This window comes from Amaranthus tricolor, chromosome 10 (genome assembly GCF_026212465.1).
Source record: "Amaranthus tricolor cultivar Red isolate AtriRed21 chromosome 10, ASM2621246v1, whole genome shotgun sequence".
NCBI lineage: Eukaryota > Viridiplantae > Streptophyta > Magnoliopsida > Caryophyllales > Amaranthaceae > Amaranthus > Amaranthus tricolor.
The window spans coordinates 204,362-223,212 of record NC_080056.1 but is presented as its reverse complement, the minus strand read 5'-3'; the positions used below and the strand labels follow the sequence as shown (position 1 = coordinate 223,212).

The 18,851-nt window shown below is 35.5% G+C and overlaps 2 protein-coding genes across 2 annotated transcripts; both read left to right on the top strand.

Moving 5' to 3' along the window:
* The first annotated feature begins 3,381 nt into the window (after positions 1-3,381).
* On the top strand, positions 3,382-7,369 carry LOC130825865 (alkaline ceramidase). Its single transcript, XM_057691312.1, has 3 exons — positions 3,382-3,684; positions 4,856-5,211; positions 6,631-7,369. The coding sequence occupies exons 2-3, from the start codon at positions 4,958-4,960 to the stop codon at positions 7,142-7,144; spliced, it is 768 nt and encodes a 255-aa protein (XP_057547295.1). The 5' UTR covers positions 3,382-3,684; positions 4,856-4,957; the 3' UTR covers positions 7,145-7,369.
* Positions 7,370-12,957: 5,588 nt separating this feature from the next.
* LOC130825935 (O-fucosyltransferase 1) lies at positions 12,958-18,331 on the top strand. Its single transcript, XM_057691388.1, has 9 exons — positions 12,958-13,293; positions 13,388-13,547; positions 14,228-14,306; positions 14,425-14,495; positions 15,316-15,404; positions 15,759-15,882; positions 15,970-16,253; positions 16,528-16,657; positions 17,290-18,331. Exons 1-9 carry the CDS (start codon positions 13,286-13,288, stop codon positions 17,905-17,907), a joined length of 1,563 nt encoding a protein of 520 aa, XP_057547371.1. The 5' UTR covers positions 12,958-13,285; the 3' UTR covers positions 17,908-18,331.
* Positions 18,332-18,851: the final 520 nt, after the last annotated feature.

The window sequence follows — 18,851 nt, the reverse complement described above, 5'->3', positions numbered from 1 at the left end:
TATGAGTTGACATTATTATAAGGCAAAATTATCTAGATTAATCTAATCAAATCTTTTTATGATTTTCTACAATAATTTCATCTATTGATTAACCATGAATAATCTTGACTTTGAAGGGTATGTTCGGAGAGTAAACCCGATAATTTGATGACTTTTTATAGCAAGTTTTATTTTTTAAAAAAGATAAATTATAAAAAATGTCGAAAAAATGCTTAAAATGTTGAAAAAAAAATTTTGATTTGTTTGTATTATTTACAATTTTTTATGTAAATTTAAATTTTTTGTAATTTTACATTAATTTTTAGTTTGACTTTTTTGTGAATTATCTATTATAGCAGTTCATCGGTTTACCCAAGTTTACTCTAGATAAATACCCTCAAAAGTAGGGATTATTCATGGTTAATAAATAGGTGGAATTATTGTGAAAAAATTATGAAAAAGATATAATTTTTCCTTATTATAAAGCTATTTACTTTTGATCCTACACTAAAACATAAACATTCATATTCTCGTGTTTTTTTATATTCTTACTTCATTTGTTTTCAACCTTTTTTCATCATCATTATCATACCCAGCGTATTCCGTTCATAGAAAACTATGGTCAGGGTCTGGGGAGGGAAGAAAGACGGCAGCTCATACCCATAAAGGAGAGTACAGTTAAAGAGTCCCTCGGCTCGAGAAAGGTCTTCAAAGAGAGAGAAACCTACAGCTTACAAATAGAATAAAAAGAATATGTACAAATGACTAAAAATAAAGATAAAAGTAAAGGAGGTAAAGAACGATAATTAAAGGCAATGAGCGATAGCAAATGATGGGTAAAAGGTACAGGTTTAGTAATCTAAGACGTGGATAAAGCGCCGCCAACTGCCCTTATCCCTGGTTAGGTCCTTGGAGAGGTGAAGTTCACGTAGGTCACTTTTAATTTGTTCCTCCCACGTTCTCCTAGGTCTTCCTCGACTTCTCTTGCCCTCCACTATGATGCATTTGATCCCTCTAACTGGGGCGTCATGGGTCTTTCTCTGCACATGCTTAAACCATCTCAACCTGTTCTCCTGCATCTTTGTGGAGAGAGGTGCAACCCCTAACTTCTCCCTGAACTCCTGGTTTCTTATCCTATACATCATAGTATTACCACACATCCACCTCAGCATACGCATTTCTGTTACTTCCATCCTCTGTTCAAAAACCTTCTTTACGGGCCAACATTTTGTACTATATTAATATAACAACGCCAGCTTAATTGCGACGCGGTAGAATTTACCTTTTAATCTCCTCGGGAGCTTTTTATCACAAAGCACCCCGTTGCTGCTCACCACTTAAGCCAACCCGCTTGTATACGATTAGTAATGTCTCCATCAATCTCCCCATTACTCTGAATCACCGATCCCAAATATTTGAACTTGGACGTACATGCAACAACTTCTCCCCCTATGGTCACCTCTGACTCCCCTATCGATTCTGTCCCACTGAAATTGCATCGTAGGTATTCTGTCTTCGTACGACTATGCACAAGCCCTTACCCTCCAAGGCTTCCCTCCACTTTTCCAATTTACTATTAGCCTCCTACTTGGTTTCTGCGACCAAAACTATATCGTCAACGAAAAGCATGTACCATGGCGGTCTCCCAAATGGATTTAGAGATTTCCTCCATAATGACCGTAATTCCGTAAAAATGAAAGGACTTAGTGCTAATCCTTGATGCAGTCCCACTTTAATCGGGAAAGACTCTGTCATACCCACCGGTGTATGTATGTTAGTCGTCACTCGGTCATACATGTCCTGTATTACCTCAATGTACCTTCTTGAAATACCTCTATTCTTGTGCCTATCTCAAACAATGTTTCATGGTATGTTATCGTACGCTTTCTCAAGGTCAATGAACACCAGATGCAAATCTTTCTTTTGCTCCCTATACTTTTCCATCAGTCTCCTCAAAAGATGAATTGCCTCAGTGGTTGATCTTCCCGGCATGAATCCGAATTGGTTTTCTCTAATTACTATCTCTCGTCTAATTCTTTTCTCAATCACTCTTTTCCACAATTTCATAGTGTGGCTTAGAAGTTTGATCCCTTTATAGCTCCCGCACACTTGTGCGTCACCCTTGCTTTTAAACAATGGGATAAGTGTGCTAACCTTCCATTCTTCTGGCATCTTGCTAGACCTTAAGATGACATTAAAGAGGTTAGTAAGACAATGAATTCCGTCATCTCCTAAACCCTTCCACACCTCAATCGAAATGTTACCAGAGCCAATTACATTTGATCCCCTCATTTTTTTTTGAGAGCTTCTCCTTCTTCCGTCATGGTAATATCAATAATTGACCCATGATCCTGCGTTCTTTGGATGTCCGAAGTTTGTCGAATTTCCTCCTTTAGATCCCTAGTCTCATTGAGCAGTTGGGAAAAATATTGATGTCATCTCTTTTTGATGTTCTCTTATTTAAGGAGTACTCGTCCACCTTCATCTTTAATGAACTTCATCGTCCCTAAATCCTTCTTCTGCCTAGATCTTGCTTTTGCCAACTTAAAAATATACTTCTCCTCCTCTTTGGTATCAAGCTTTTATAGAAGATGTTGTTTTTTCAATGTTTTAAAGTAAATGTTTTGTAATTGAATAAATTAATGTTGATCAAAAGAAAAAAAATGCTATACATAAAATTATTAATAATATTTTAGCTCATGTAGATCCACCACTATTATGATCGACTTTTTATTATATTTTTTACTAAAAAAATTTTCTAGGCAAATGTCAGCAGTTCATCACATGTTGGATTAAATTACATATCATGTAATCTCAATTCAGGTGTAGTCGGGTTTTATGAGAAAAATCTCTATAGAAATGTTATTTGAAATTTTCAAGTTTTTTTTATTAAACTAATATATGCTGTGATATGATTATTTTGCAAATGCAATGAGGGTACTCAAATAACTAATTCTCTTACTTGAATAGTAGCAAATTTTGCGATCATACTTGACTTTATATCCTTTATAAATCTTTGATAGCCTTAGTATATATAGATGTATTAAACGATCAAATTATCTTTTGATTAATGAGCTATTTTTATAAGAAGTTTTTTTTTTTTTTGAAATGTTATAAGAAGTTGTTTCATGATAAAAGGACGCTAAATAAATTTATATGCGAATAATTTATATTAATTAGACTATTCAATTTATGTATGAGACGCATTTTAATATAAGACCATATAAGAATTTTTTTTTAATTTATAAGTGTAGTAATTAAAAATTTCAAGTAAAGTTAGTGTAATTTTAAGATCAAATAATTGTACACAAAAAAGATATCAAATAATTCGAACTTAAAAAATTAATTTTTATCTGAAAATAAATTGAGTTAGATGAGTAGATGACATCCTCAGATGTGAGATGACGTCCTTAACTCCTTATATGATTGACAAAGACAAAAGGAGACTAATTAAAGAATTAGGGTTTCATCCGATCCCAATCTCAATCCCACTCGCTCTCCACTCTTCATCTATCTTCATCTCTGCTTTCTCGCCGGCAAAGTAAATTTAGTCGCCGGCGATTGTGCAGTTGATTCCCTCCATTGATTTTTCTTCATCCTCCTTTCTTTGCTTGATTGTTAGTTTTTCTATTTCATAGAGATCCATCTTTTAACTATCGGTCATTACTTCTTTAGAAGAAGATCTGAAATTCTACCTCATTCTAGGTATTTCTCTATGTTTACCCTTCTTTTGTTAATTTCTGCTTAATTTTGATTTTGCGTAGATCAATTTAATGTTAACTATTACTGAATTGGTTAAGGCGACTTATTTGAAAAAAGTATTTTCCGTTGTCTTGTATAATTTGGTTGATTTAGTTTTTTTTTTTTAATTTAAACTGGAATTATAATTTGTAATGTTAGGAGGTTTTAATCTTTGTTTACTTTTTTAAATGAGTGAGTAGCGAAAACTGACAATGTGTAGGCTGCTAACGCTTAACTGTTCATGTGTTTTGTTATCAATTTGTTAATGTGCAAATATACAGACTTGATTGGAAACCGAACAAATGAAAGATCAAAATTTTGAGTGCGTCCTAGTTAATTTCTGATGATGTATTGGCTAATCATTTAATATCATTGATTTATAATCTATTTATACTTTTATGATGAAATAGATAGATTTAGATTTAAGATGCAAATATGCCTGTATGAAGTTATGAGGTGTAATTTGGTCTTGTAAAAAGAAATGCCCTAGATGCTCAAGTGAGGTAGTGTGACAGATTGGGAGTTACGAAGTCCTAGTGTATATATTTTATGTGTAGTATACGCAACACTCCATTACCGCAATGCCGCGATGCAGCCATTAAGTGGCTCCTATTATGGCGGGGTTTGGGGACCGGATGTATGCAATTTTACGCTTGTTAGGAATATCAAAAAGGTTGTTTTCGATTGACCCTCGGTAGCAAAATTTCATCAGCAACAATGTTTTAAATTTTGCTTGTTTCAATAAGCAATTTGTACAATTGTACTTTGCGGATTATAAAATTGCATAGCAGTGGTACTTTTGTGATTATCACTATTATTGTTGTCCTTCAATGTGGTATTATTGTTGTCTCAACCTACTAGTCCTGTTATAGTGATGTTTCGTGCTTGTTTAATGCTTCAAAACCTTGTAGGCAGTTGTCCACGGTACATGATTGGGCTTATCATGGTAATTTTTGATTTTAACATCAGTTGACTAGATTGATGTGAGTTGTATTAGTATTTATGGAAATCGGAATATGAATCTATTTAATGAGATAGATTTTGGGAGTTATGCTACCGTCCCCATCTGATGGTATTGAGGCTTTGGTTTTCAGGTATTCATTTATGAGATTCTTACCTGATAAGTTTGTTGTAGGTTATCGTAACTACTCGAGGAAAGGATTGATTATTCATATTAGTTTGGGGGAGCAAAGTACCTATTTTTGCACATTTTCAGGGACCATCTAATTATTGAATTATGGACGATGGAATTTCAAGCTTCTGGGGTCCTGTGACATCTACCACTGAATGCTGTGAGGAGAATTATGTTTATTCATCTTTTATTGCTGAGTTCTTTAACACAATCTCAAATTTTCCTGGCATCCTTTTGGCACTTTTTGGTCTTATAAATGCCCTGAGACAACGTTTTGAGAAGAGGTTCAGTTTCCTTCACATGTCCAACATGGCATTGGCAATTGGTAACATGCTTTATCATGCTACTCTGCAACGTGTGTAAGTCGAGCTTCAATTTTTCGGTTCTATTTGTGTTGCTTAATGTTTTTTTGGTTCTTGAGCTATGGTAGTTGTTGCTATCAATTTTGAGAGCAGTCCTGTGGGCTGTGTAAATTTCATTTTCTATTTGGATTTATCTATGTGAAAATCCAGAATATAAAATATGTCATTCAACCATCCTATGTGCAGGTTTCTTAAGATGATCCATAGATGATTAACAGTGAGATATCATTTATGTGGTGTATGAAAATGATTATATGTTAATTGTTGCCTGTGTGTTGGAAGGTGGTCGGTGGAACTTCTTGTACCATTTTATCTCCTCTTTGTACTTTATAGCTTATGTTCTGTTTATTTTAAAGCGTCTTGACTACTTTGACCTTAGAGCCCTTTAGTTTCTCTAACAAGTAGATAAAAGTTTGAAGAAAAATTCGATGAGATTAGAGAGATGTAGGAAAATTGACACAATTTTTATCTTTCCATTATAAGCGGGCACCTGCTTTGAAGATTGAGGTGGATTGGGGTTTTGATTAGTGAGATGGGGTGGCCATAGAAATTTACATTTTGGTTGCAACTTTAGGGCTTTGTTACAAGCTATTTGAGGAATGGTCTTCATGTTTCCAAATGAGAAAATCTTTCTTAGTTTGAGTTCAAGCATACCTTAATTATTTGCTTTGTGTAAAGTTATTGAAGGATCTATAACAACACCAAACATGGACCCTAGTCACTCCCAATATCTAGGGGGTCAATATGTAATTAATTCAATAGTGCAAGTCAAAAGCCTTATACACCACTTGTAATCTCATGTTTCCAAATTTCAGCTAAGTGTTCCCTCATTAGTGTGATATATGATATTGTTGATCAAAGGAATTATGGGTTCATCCCAGCATGAGCTAAAAATTACATAATGAACAAGCAACGTATAAATGGTGTGAGTAGACTTTGAAATTCGTGGGCACTAGTAGAGTGGGAGAATGCACTTTGTTCTTGGTCTATTACCTTAGATCATTTATAAGATGCGTGGATAATTTTTATCTTGTACACTTATTTATGTGAAGTTGCATATGATGTTTGCTACCAAAAGTCAATAGAAAATAACCTCTTGTCAGTGTTATTACTAACAAGGGTGAGTTTGCGTATATTCAACCCCTCCAAACCCCATTCCGATAGTCATTTAATGGCATCGGGGGTAATGGAATGTTGTGTTGTGGTGAATAATTTTTCATTCTTTTTCCGTAAATAACCTTGGGTTCAGAGGATATAGACATGTGTTGTAGTTACCTAGTCCATTAGGTTTTTGTTGAGGCATTAGAATCACATTTTAATACTTCTTTTTTTTGAACAAGTAATAAATTTTGAGAGGTTATTGCTTTTAAGTTTGATACTGCTGGTATTTATTTATTTTGCATGATCTCCTGGCAGGCATCAACATAGTGATGAAACACCAATGTTTTGGGAAATGCTACTTTATCTTTACATACTCTACTCACCGGATTGGCACTATAAGAGCACAATGCCAACTTTCATATTTTTCTATGGTGCTGCATTTGGTCTTCTGCATCATCTAGTTGGGTTTGATATTGTCTTTAAGTTGCACTATATGTTACTATGTCTTCTTTGCATCCCTCGAATGTACAAGTATTATATCCACACTGGTGATTTCTATGCTAAACGGCTGGCAAAGTGGTACTTGGCCACATTACTGTTGGGTAGCCTGTGTTGGTTTGTGGATCACGAGTTCTGCAAGAAATTTTCTAGCTGGGGTTTTAACCCGCAGGGTCATGCTTTCTGGCACGTCTTCATGGGTTTTAATTCATATTTTGCAAATACATTTTTAATGTTCTGTCGGTCGCATCAATTAGGATGGGATCCTAAAGTGGCCTATTTCATGGGGGTTCTGCCTTGTGTGAAGATTCACAAACCGAAGACCCAATGAAAACAAGCTGTGGAGATAATAGATTTAGCATAGTTGTGTGGTATTGCATCTTTGAGGCTAAGACAGTGACTAATTTTTTGTTTCTTTGTAGGCATTTTCCGTTGGATGTAAATGATATTTTTTTTGTTTTGGATACATGTGAGAATCGTAAATGTATACCCCTAGTTCATGGTCTTGTACCATATCCAGTTGTTCCTCAGTTACATGCAGTTTTGGAATTACTAATTGCACACTCTGAACATGGTCTAAGTACGGAAATCTTCTTGTTGATAATATTGAAAACAGGGCCTGTAAGTATATCAACATCTCACCATGTTTTGTTGAAATGATCTGACATCTGATGTTCTCTACGTCATTGTTGTGATTCCACTACAGTTGTGAGCTGGATGAAGATGTAGGATTTTTGTATCACCTTCATCCTCATCCTGGTTGCAATTCAACTTGGTATCTTGACATCCTGCTGTAAACATTACTAGGGAATCGACTCGGAGCCAGGCCAAAATAATGATTTCGATGATCTTTTTTGCAACTACTTGCAAGTTGCAAGTCTACACCATCACAAATAAGCTGCTTTGTTTTCTAAAGTACAATGTTTTGATGGGATAACATTGCTCCCAATGAGTTGTATGAGGGGCATTTGGAATTTTGGATTGATATAAACCTCCTTACGCAAGTATTTGTCATTATATATTTTTTTGGAGGCCGTTTATGCTTTCGTAGTGCATATGGGTTACTTTATGTGACCTTTTTATGTTGCCTTTTAACAGTCCTTGGGTTGTGGGAGTGATATTTTGATGGATTGAGCTCCTCTTAATCAAGTCAAATTGTCCATACTACCTCTATATGTGTCTATGGAGACGTATTAAGGGGTATCATGGGTTCATGTTGTATCTCCTCTTATTCAATCAAGTCAATAGTTAAATAAGGTTTGTGATGAGCAAGTAAGATTTTTCATTTTTTCTTTTCATTTTTCATCCACGAAAGCGTTAATTGTAGCGGTTTTTACTTCTTAGATCTATTTTAATTGTTGACACAAAATCCCCAAAACTTTTTCTACCCTTCATTTGGGGAAAAAGTGAAAAAATTAAGACATAAAATTAATTCCCAAAATAAGCTTCGTAAAAACTTATTTTCCAAAATAAGCGTCTGTACATCTAGACCAGAGCTTCGGATAAGTCGCTGTTAGTAACAGCGAAAGAAGGAAAAAAAAAATTAAAATGCCTTAGTCGCTGTTACTAACAGCGACTTAGGCCCTTTAAATTTTTTTTTAATGAAGTAAAGTAGCCGTTGTTAATTAGAAAAATAGCCGTTAGGAACTTGAAAATAGCCGTTATAATGATGTTTTATAAATAGCTCCATCATTTCCCATACTTCATTATATCAATTCTACATCATTCTTCTTCTCTTAGTTTGTAAAGGTAACATCATGTATTATGTTAGTTTTACTTTTAATTTTAAAATGTTAATATAATTTTTGAAACTTCACTTACGTTACTATATTATATGTATTATGTAGATGTCAAAGGGGCATTGTATTGAAGAGCTTTGTGATTGTGGTTATGAAGTTGAGATTAATACAAATTGGAGCGACTTTGATCCAGGGCGTGAATTTGTTGCTTGCCCTTTCTACTTGGTTGACGGATTAGGATGCACATACTTTAGATGGATTGCTCCGGAGGGTACAAAATGGCAGAGAGACTTAATAATACGGCTTAAAAAGGAAAAAAAAGAGCTTAAAGATGAGGTATTTAATCTAAAGAGACAAATGGATGATATGACGCATAGGAAAGAAGAGACTGAAAGGATTATGAGAAAGTTTAAGAAGCCTTCATAGTTAGCGACGGTAGTTTAACTTAACGAATGAAGTATGTAATTTGATATGAATTTGTTGAACATGATTGCAATTGTGTTGCATTTCCGATAGCAAAATCCCTATTTGAATATGATTGGTTGTTTGTTTTTGATTAAATTCATACTACATTCTTGGCGGAATGATTCATCGCCGAAAAGACTGAGTACTTAACATCAAGACAACGATAATAAACGTTTGCTAATACAATTAAAATATATACATGTACACATATATTACAAAGTATACACAAAAGTCAATATGTTACAAATTCTGAATATGTACAAGTGTTGAATATATACAAAATGTCACTAATCTTCAAAATATACAAAAACTATTGTAATGATTCGCCTGCATCGTAAGGACACTAGGGTCGAGCGGGCCTGGAGCTGCTAGATCCATCTCTCCTGCAATTCAACAATAAGTAAGCGTTATGTATTCTAAAAATAATTAAGAAGTACTTAAATTGTTTACTTATGTTATTTATTTGTTTGATAATCTTTAACGTTTATATAATCAAATACAGGTACTGTTTACCTTGACGTGCAAGTTCTAGTGTTGTGACCGTCACTACCACACCGTCGACAAGCGTTGCGTCTCCGCGATCCTTCGTCCATTTCGTTCGTGATCCTCCTGGACTTAGGTCTTCCTAATCCACGCATGTGATCTGGATCGTGTAGCACCTCAACACCGGTGTATTGAGGCCATGACCTCTTATCAATCAACGGAAAGAATATGGATTCATATGTGTTGACATAGCTCTGGGTCGTGTAGCAGAAGTCCACAAAACGCTCGTAGGATAAGTGTCGTTTAATACATACGGCAAGAACATGAGAACAAGGTAAGTGATATATGGAGGGTTTGTTACAAGTGCATTGCATCTCTCTCATATCCACACTTTGTATGTTACCACCCTTAGCGGATCCTCTATTACCGCGTCCAGTCTTAACTTGAAAAAGGCCTCGTCTGTAGTCAAATGCGATGATCTCATGGTAGTTTGCCTTCTCGGTGTTACGAGTGATAATTTTAGTCGCGTGTGAAGTGTACTTACTTCCCCCAATTAGCCATGCATTTGCGTTCTCCCGTCTTTTAACAAAGTAATCATTAACACGATAGAAGGTGAACTCCACAAGAGTAGTTATGGGCAAGAAACGTACACCCTTCATCACGTTGTTAAATACTTCCGCTAAGTTGGTATTAGTAACACCGTATCTATATCCTCCATCATGACATATTGACCATTTGCACATATCACCAACTTCATCAATCCAAAAAAGAGCCTCTCGGTTAGCAACACCAATGGCCTTCAATCCCTCGACGACCTTATTTGGTTGTCTTTGCTCAGCAGTCCTACCATACATTTTCTTCAACTTCACATTACCCATTTGACGATTGAAGTTGCTTAAAGAACCACGCGTTGGAAAGTTCTAATACTAGGACGGACATACACACCGACATCATTATCTTCCTTAAAGAACCACTCAACTACGTTCCCGGGGTTTGAAATTTGCAGTGCCTTCAAGAAGCGTGGAAGAAGAGAATAAGAATCTTCCCATGTACCATAGATGGATAGAAGGGCTTGCTGTTTAGCACACCATGCCCGCTTATAGGTCACTTCGACACCGAATTGGTCTTTTACCATTTGACGCACAACAGAGACCTTAATTGATGGATCTTGAGCAACACAATTTCTAATAAGATTGTTAATCACGGAAGATGTCAAATGAATGTGTCCAGCTGACGCATTTTCAGTACTTAATACACACCCCCCATGCTTCCCCTTATATGTAACAATCTCCCATGATGGTGAATAGGAGCTCTTTCTAGCCCTAAGCCTCCAACCACACCCTCTCTTACACTTCAAGGTGAGCACGGTTTGATTTGAAGTCTCAGTTCGGTACTCAACGTTTCTACGAATATGATACAATCTAACAGCGTCCAACAAGGCATCCTTGTTATCAAACATCCATAACCTTTTGAAACTCTCCTTCGTCGGTGTAGGTTGTATCACAATCCCAAGACCTTCAACAGTTGTCCTCAATGTGTTCATCTAGAGGGGGAACCAGTGCATAGGATGTAGGGGCAACGATTGTTGGAATGTTTTCTAAAGTCATGTCATTAGCTAGAGCCTCCTCGTCAACACCCACATCATCCTCAGAAGGAGCTTCAACGAATTCATTACTCTCACTAATAACATCATCTCAAGGCTCATTTGTATCTTCTAAGTTACAAGTATCATCATTTGTGACTTGAAATTGACTTTGATTGGGTTCATTAGAAGGATAAGAGGAAGATGACATAAAGGGATTTTGGGTTTCTTGGGTAGGGAAGGGCGTATGAGAAGGAGCAGAAGGAGTTATATTCATGAATGCATTTGTTTCCACAACATTGATATCTTGATTCCCTAGGGGTATCTCTTCTACATATAACTCTAAAGAAGGACTAGGGGTAGACATTGAATATACCCACATTGCATCTATAGCCTCCTCATCCTCAAGCGGAAAAGCTAACAAATCTCCACTAAGATTGTACTTAAAACTTAAATTGACAGTACTTCTTGTAGTGTCAATGCCAATCCTAGAACATATAAAATGTTTAAATTCATTCAAATCCATGTATGAATTGCATGCAAACAGTTTACGTCTTCCCCCAACATACTTAACATTGTTACTAGTTGATCGAATTGAACCATTCCAAAAGCATACAACAGTCACACGAAATGAATCCATTTCTACAACAACACATACAAAATCAACATCACCATCATGTTCATAAATATATGACCACTATACATTTTAAATTCAACAACAAATTCTCGAACAAACTTTTAATTATGAAGATCAAATTCGAATAACAACTACATTCGACATATTCGTAGAGTTTAAGTGTAAACGACCACTATACATGACATACATTTTAAAATCAACACCAAATAAAAAAATTTATAATAAAAACGTACCTCAATAAGCTGTAGATCAACAAGAATTAGTAAATTGCAAGTTTATGAACCTACATTAATGTAAAATTTGATTAAAATTCAGCAAAACCAACATTGAAAAATAAACCCTAATTTTTCTAAAATTGAAAAAAAACACAAAAAAAATACCTTACGTCGATGTAGGAAGCTTACAGAACTAATTAGTGGTACAAATTTCGAATTTCATGACTTTAGTTGAAGGATTGAATGTGATTTTAATGGAGGAAAAACGAAGCAAATCTCGTGAAGGGTTTTGTGAAACTGGAAACTGGAAAGAGGAAGAAGGAAAAAAAAATATAAAGTCTCAAAGTCGCTGTTACTAACAACAACTTTGGGGTTTTCTTTTTTTTTTTCTCTCTTTCGCTGTTACTAACAGCGATTTTATCCGAGGCTAGGCTTGGATGTACGGACGCTTATTTTGGGAATTAAGTTTTTACGAAGCTTAGTTTTGGAATTAAGTTGATTATTTGTCTTACTTTTTTCAAATTTTCTCATTTGGGTCCCAAAAGAGATATTAAGATGAATATAACATTACTCAAGTCATACAAGCTCTTCTCCCTGTGATTTTATATGACCTTTAATCATTCTTGATTTTAAGGGGTCTAATTTATAAATGTACATTGAGGTGTTGGACTGGCTTTGGGCATGACATTTTAGGTTAGATCATTAAAAAAACTTATGCGTATGTAAATATCTTTCAATTCTAGTTTCATTTTCATCCATAGGATCGAGTCAAATTATATTCCATTTCAATCGATCAGGTCAAATTTAAATACCCCAATCAAACTATACCCCAATCAAACTCATAGTAGGTGAGTTTATGCCCCTAATATTCCATATTAAATTACTAGTTATGATATGAATGAAATTAACCCAAAAATATTTGTTGAATCTTAATTAAGTTTAAAGTAAAAACCATTATAATTTTAGATTAAATAATGAATGTCAAAAATAGAATCGGTTAAATAAGAATTTTAGTGGGAAACTTTAACTTAAACTAGACCCAACTTTCTTCAAAAAAAAAAAACTAGACCCAACTAGAACCAAAAACTAACCCATGCGCCTCGGCTTGGCACAGCGAGCGACGCTCTTATTTCTCAGTTCCCGCGTCTAAAAGAGCGTGTATTACAGAGATCACCACCGCACCGACAACACGCATCGGTTCTCCGCCAATTCCTACCCGGGCTCACTTGTATCCCCACTTTCTCCGACGCTCTTTAAACCTAGCTGCTAGCTCACCCAACTTGTTCGTTCAGGATTTCTGCATTTGATTTCGATCTCCTTGAATTCTGCGCGAAATTGCACAATCGAAAGTATGAGAAGGTATTTTAGCGCATCAATGAATGTACTTTTTTTGGTTCAGATCTCCTAGTATTTTCTGCTTAAGCTGTTTCTGTAATTCCAACTATACGTTTAGGACTGGAGAAATGGGACAACGAAGACGGCAACTGAAACAGTGGAGTGGAGGAATGAAGGGAATGGTAGGGAAGCTTGCAGTTGCCGCATTTGTCCTTGTTTTTTGCAGTTTCTCTCTCTTTTCTTCGAGGTCCACAATCCGATCTACCACTAAAACTGAGGTCAGTTTCAAGTGATTGATTTTTGTCTAACATTAAATTCTGAATTCAAAGTATTCGTTTAGTTGTGTTGTGTTCGCTGGGATTGTTTATGATTTTCACGGCAGTTGCTGGAAAGTGATACAAGTATTTAGGAAGTGTCCTTAATAACACAGATTTTGCAAAGTGATAACAAATTACATGAATAGTTAACTGGTAACTGCTTTATTTCCTTAATATAATTTGCAAAATTAGTATGTGTCATATTGACTTGGATTATTCTATCTCTTAGTGTGTGTTTGTGCGAAAATTAGAAATATTAGGTTCCATGAAATCCACTAGAAAATTTGTTATACTCTCTTGATTGTATACATCTAAAACATCTAAGAACAACTAAAGTTCAGCTGGAAGTTAATGAGTAGCTTTAGGGATTTTTTAAACCCTTAAAAGTTGTTGATTTCTGCTTTCTACTGATCTGCAAACTGCTCCGCAAGTTAATTTCAAACTTGAATTTTTCGGCACAAAATTAAAATTTCCAAAAGAGCAGGATTTCTTCTATTTTAAAGTTTTTAGAGAAAAAATTGAGGATTCAGGCAATGTTGGCAATCTAATTTTGCGCTATTTAAAAGTAACGCTTCCTTCTTTCATTATATTATATGATAATTGTTGCTGGAACTTTGAAATTATGCTGCTGCATCTGTCAGGTCAATGTGGAGAAACTTTGGCAAACTGCGCCTTCTGATGGCTGGAGGCCGTCTTCTTCACCTCGTTCTGATTGGTCTCGTAAGCTTCTTTTTCTTGCGAGATGAGCTATATACTTAGATTACTACTATCATTTTAAGGTTTTAATTTTGTTTTTCACACTGACGCTTTCCTTTTCACTTCTATTTCAATGCTGCAGCACCTCCGACTCACACTAATGGTTACCTGCGTGTTCGATGCAATGGTGGCCTGAATCAGCAGAGGAGTGCAGTAAGTTCCTTCAATAACTTTCTTTTTTTCTGAATTTCGTCTATGACCCTTTTGGGAATTGCATATGTTCCTTAATTTTCTTGTTGATTACTTCTGCAAGCCCTAGGTTGTGTTAAAGAGTCAAAAGACTCGAAACATGTTTTAAAAATACTCCCCCCCAATTGGCGATTGCTTGCCCAGTAAATTTTGTCATTCACATATTTATCTTAACTCACGGTTCATTTTAATGCTTTCGGATAGCAGTGTTGAGGTTCGAATGGAAATATATACATAAAAAAGTTAAATTGCTTAGTGTTCATTTGGAAAATAGGTAATAGACTAATTGATCAGGCTATGAGCTACTTGATTTTTTCCATGCAGTTTTAGGAAGATGGTATGTTACTGCCAGGTATCTTAGGTTCCTAACTGATTGATTGCTAAGATTCTCGTAGCATTTTCTTGGTTTTGTCTTTCTCCTGTTGGCTTGAAATGAGACATTACCAATGACTTGTACTGGCTTTTAGTTTTTCCATGAAATTGAAGGTGCTAACTACAAGTTCTCATCATATTTTTTATTACTATCATACTATGATATAAAAGGTTTGGTTATGCCATCATATGATATTTTCTGTTGCAAGTTTGTTATTGGATGGGTTTAGTGCTTGTGTCGTTGAATTCAAATGTTGTACATATTTTGATTGCTTATTCATTACGACATCAATACAATTGTGAGTTTGGCTCCTTGATCACAATGTATTCTCTTACGTAATCTTGAGTACTTTTTTTGAACTCATTATAATGTTTTACCTACCCAACTTTCTCTTGTTCTGAACTTCTGTAGATTTGTAATGCTGTTCTTGCTGCTCGAATCATGAATGCCACACTAGTATTACCTGAGCTGGATGCCAATTCTTTTTGGCATGATGACAGGTATATACTTGATTGCTCTTTCTTTCTTATATCTATTCGTGCTATTATTTAGCAGAACATCTAAGTAATAAAGGAAAAGGATGAGTAGAGGAGTATGTCTAAAAGGTATTCCGTTGCTTGGGCTAATGAAAGAGGGAAAGGTAAGGAGGTTGTTTTTTCATGTCTTTCTTTTTTGAAGTATATAACGGAAAGAAAGAAAGGAAGGATGAAAAGGGTTTTCTTTCATCCTTTCTTCTTCCTTACCATATGCTTATGTATGTTTCCATGCTGCTTCCTCTCTGGTTTTGTTGTGTGAATTTTCAAAAAATGAAACACATCTTTTTTCCATGTAATGATTCTTTCTTGTGTCTGTAGTGGGTTTCAAGGCATCTATGATGTGGAGCATTTCATCAGGACATTGAGGTATGATGTGAATATTGTAGAGAGCATTCCAGAGATTCGTAAAAACGGAAAAACAAAAAAAGTAAAAGCCTATCAGGTATGTTTTGTAGTTTGTTTGCATGAAATCTAAAGCAGTAATGTGTATGCTACTCTCATACATGTTTTGCGTTTTTTTTTTATTCAGATGCGCCCTGAGAGAGATGCTCCCATCAGTTGGTATACAAATGTTGCTTTGGAGAAGATGAAGGAGCATGGTGCTATCTATCTCACTCCCTTTTCTCATCGTCTAGCTGAGGAAATTGATAATCCTGAATACCAGAGGTTAAGGTGTAGAGTCAATTATCATGCCCTGAGATTTAAGCCGCATATAATGGAGTTAAGCCATGCAATTGTGAATAGATTACGTGCACAAGGTCGCTTCATGGCAATACATCTTCGTTTTGAGATGGATATGCTGGCATTTGCTGGGTAAGTCATCTTTTTGTGTTAATTTTTGAAATTGTATACAAGATGAATATCATTTTGAGAGATTTCTCATCTCTGTTATTTTGCCTCTATTCCTTACTTAGAGTAGGTTTTTGTTGATGAATGCATATTGCCTTTATTGTTTTAAATATGTGTTTAAAAGAGCAAAAAGGACTTTTTACATTCGTTGTAGGACAAACAACTATTGCTGTTAATGTTTGGCACCTAGAGACTATTTGTTATAGTCTTCATTACAATTTTGGATCAAATTTTCTAGGTGTTTTGATATATTTACCCCCAAGGAGCAAAAAGTATTGAGAGATTATCGGGAAAAGAACTTTGCCCCCAAAAAACTAGTCTATGATGAGAGACGAGCTATTGGAAAATGTCCGTTGACTCCAGAAGAGGTATGTGATAAACCCAAAGTCATTTTTTTGTGATCTAAGTTTGCAATTGATGATTGAAATTTATGTAAAAAGATTAGCTAAGAAATCTGAGATCATTTTCCTGGTCTTTTCCTGATTGTTGAGTGAGAGAAGCCTTCTTTTTGACACTCCTGAGACTTCTTGCCTCAAACTCAAATGAGAAAGACTATATTGTGATACAGAGTCAAAAGACAACTATATTGAACAGAGTAACAGTTGCTTAATTTGTTGGATCACATTCGTAATGGAATGTGTAACCTGTTGAGTATTCTTGTTAGTGTCTTCTTTTCTCACGATTACAACTCAAAGCACTCCCACATGTATATACGTTGGTGTTTTTCATTGCAATCAGAGTAAAATGCCTATGTCCAATATAGAGGCTGCTGGTTAAAACTTCTTTTGGTGACATAGGTTCGTCTATATAATTTACATATCATCAAGTTTCTACTGATTGCTAAGCTTTGCCAAACTTATTGAGTAAAACTGTAATTTTTACTTTAAAGAATGAATTATTTAGCTTTTTCTGACTGTAACTCATCACTTTCTGGAAGAACCTTTCAGTTGATTTTCTAGCCTTTTCTGGTAACTACAGTTCAGCGATCTTCATGTTGTAGGTTGGCCTTATCCTACGTGCTTTGGGCTTTGATAATTCTACCAGGATCTACCTTGCAGCTGGCGACCTTTTTGGTGGTGAACGTTTCATGAAACCTTTTCGGTCCCTTTTCCCGCATCTTGAAAACCATAGTACTGTTGATACATCAGGACAGCTGGGAAAGAACACAAGGGGTTTGCTGGGCTCAGCTGTGGACTACATGGTTTGCCTCCTTGCAGATATTTTCATGACCACCTATGATGGCCCAAGCAATTTTGCTAACAATCTCCTAGGGCACCGCCTTTACTATGGCTTTCGAACTATAATCAGGCCGGACAGAAAAGCTCTTGCCCCAATTTTCATTGACCGAGAAAAGGGGCACTTTGCTGGTTTTGAAGAAGCTGTGAGGAGTGTAATGTCAAAGACAAGCTTTGGTGGTCCCCATAAGCGTATATCACCTGAATCATTCTACACCAATTCATGGCCTGAATGCTTCTGTCAAATGTCAGCGAAAAATCCTGCTCATAAATGCCCGCCAGAAGACACTATGGAAAAATTACATAGCCGATTAGAAAGTGAGGTTTTCGGTAATCTTTCTGCAATGGAGTCAAACATAACTGATTCTGGATCTTGGAGTTAAAGAAATCTTTGATTTTGACATCTGAGGTCATATAACTCTGTGACATCTACTAAATTCTGAGAGGAATAACATCGTAGGCAGCTTTTCATTCTATCACGTTATTAGTGCCGCAAGGAACATGGAGATCCAATTCAGATGCATTGAGCAGGGTGAACGTTTGCAACATGGAGCAGTTGAAAATGATCATCCCGGAGTGTATGGAAAAAATAGGGAATTATTTGATTAGATTTAGAATGTGCAAGCAAATTTGTCAAACTCAAGCGTAATTTTGTTTTGTATAGTAGCAAGCAGAATGGCCATAGGGCGAAAGGGTTTTGTGGATCATCGTCATTCATCGGGAAGTATAGTCTCGAGTGTTTCATTATATTCTTTTCTGAAATCAGCACAGATGGGATTAATTATAGAACTTATTGCTAAGTTGCTACTTCAATCCTAAAATAGTTTAAAATAGCATAAACATGCCTCTTTGGCATCAACACTATCCTTTGGTACCTTCTTCATTGAGGAGCTGCAAGTTGCAGACTTGGAGGTGCTCTCCTTTATATCCTACGTCAAAATATTTGTGTTCATTTCATATGTTCAATTGTTGCTTTTTATCAAATTTCAAAACACATTTTAAAAATTAATAAAATTAATTATTCCTATCTATCCTATATCTGTGTCCATTTGATATGTTCTATTGTTAAACTTTTTTAAATTTCAAAACATATTTTTAAATTTCAGCATGTAAGAAAGAAATGAAATTAATTATTCTTATAAAGAAATGAACTAAAGTTAAAAGTGAACATAAAAGCTCTCGCCCAAAAGGTATGAGTAACATGAGGAAATCTAATGATATGCCAAATAAAATATTCTTTATTTATTAGTCTTAATTCTTTGGCCACGCTCTTCTTTATGCATATGAGTTGCCGCCGTCCTTTTCTTTTCAGATCCCGTTCATAGTT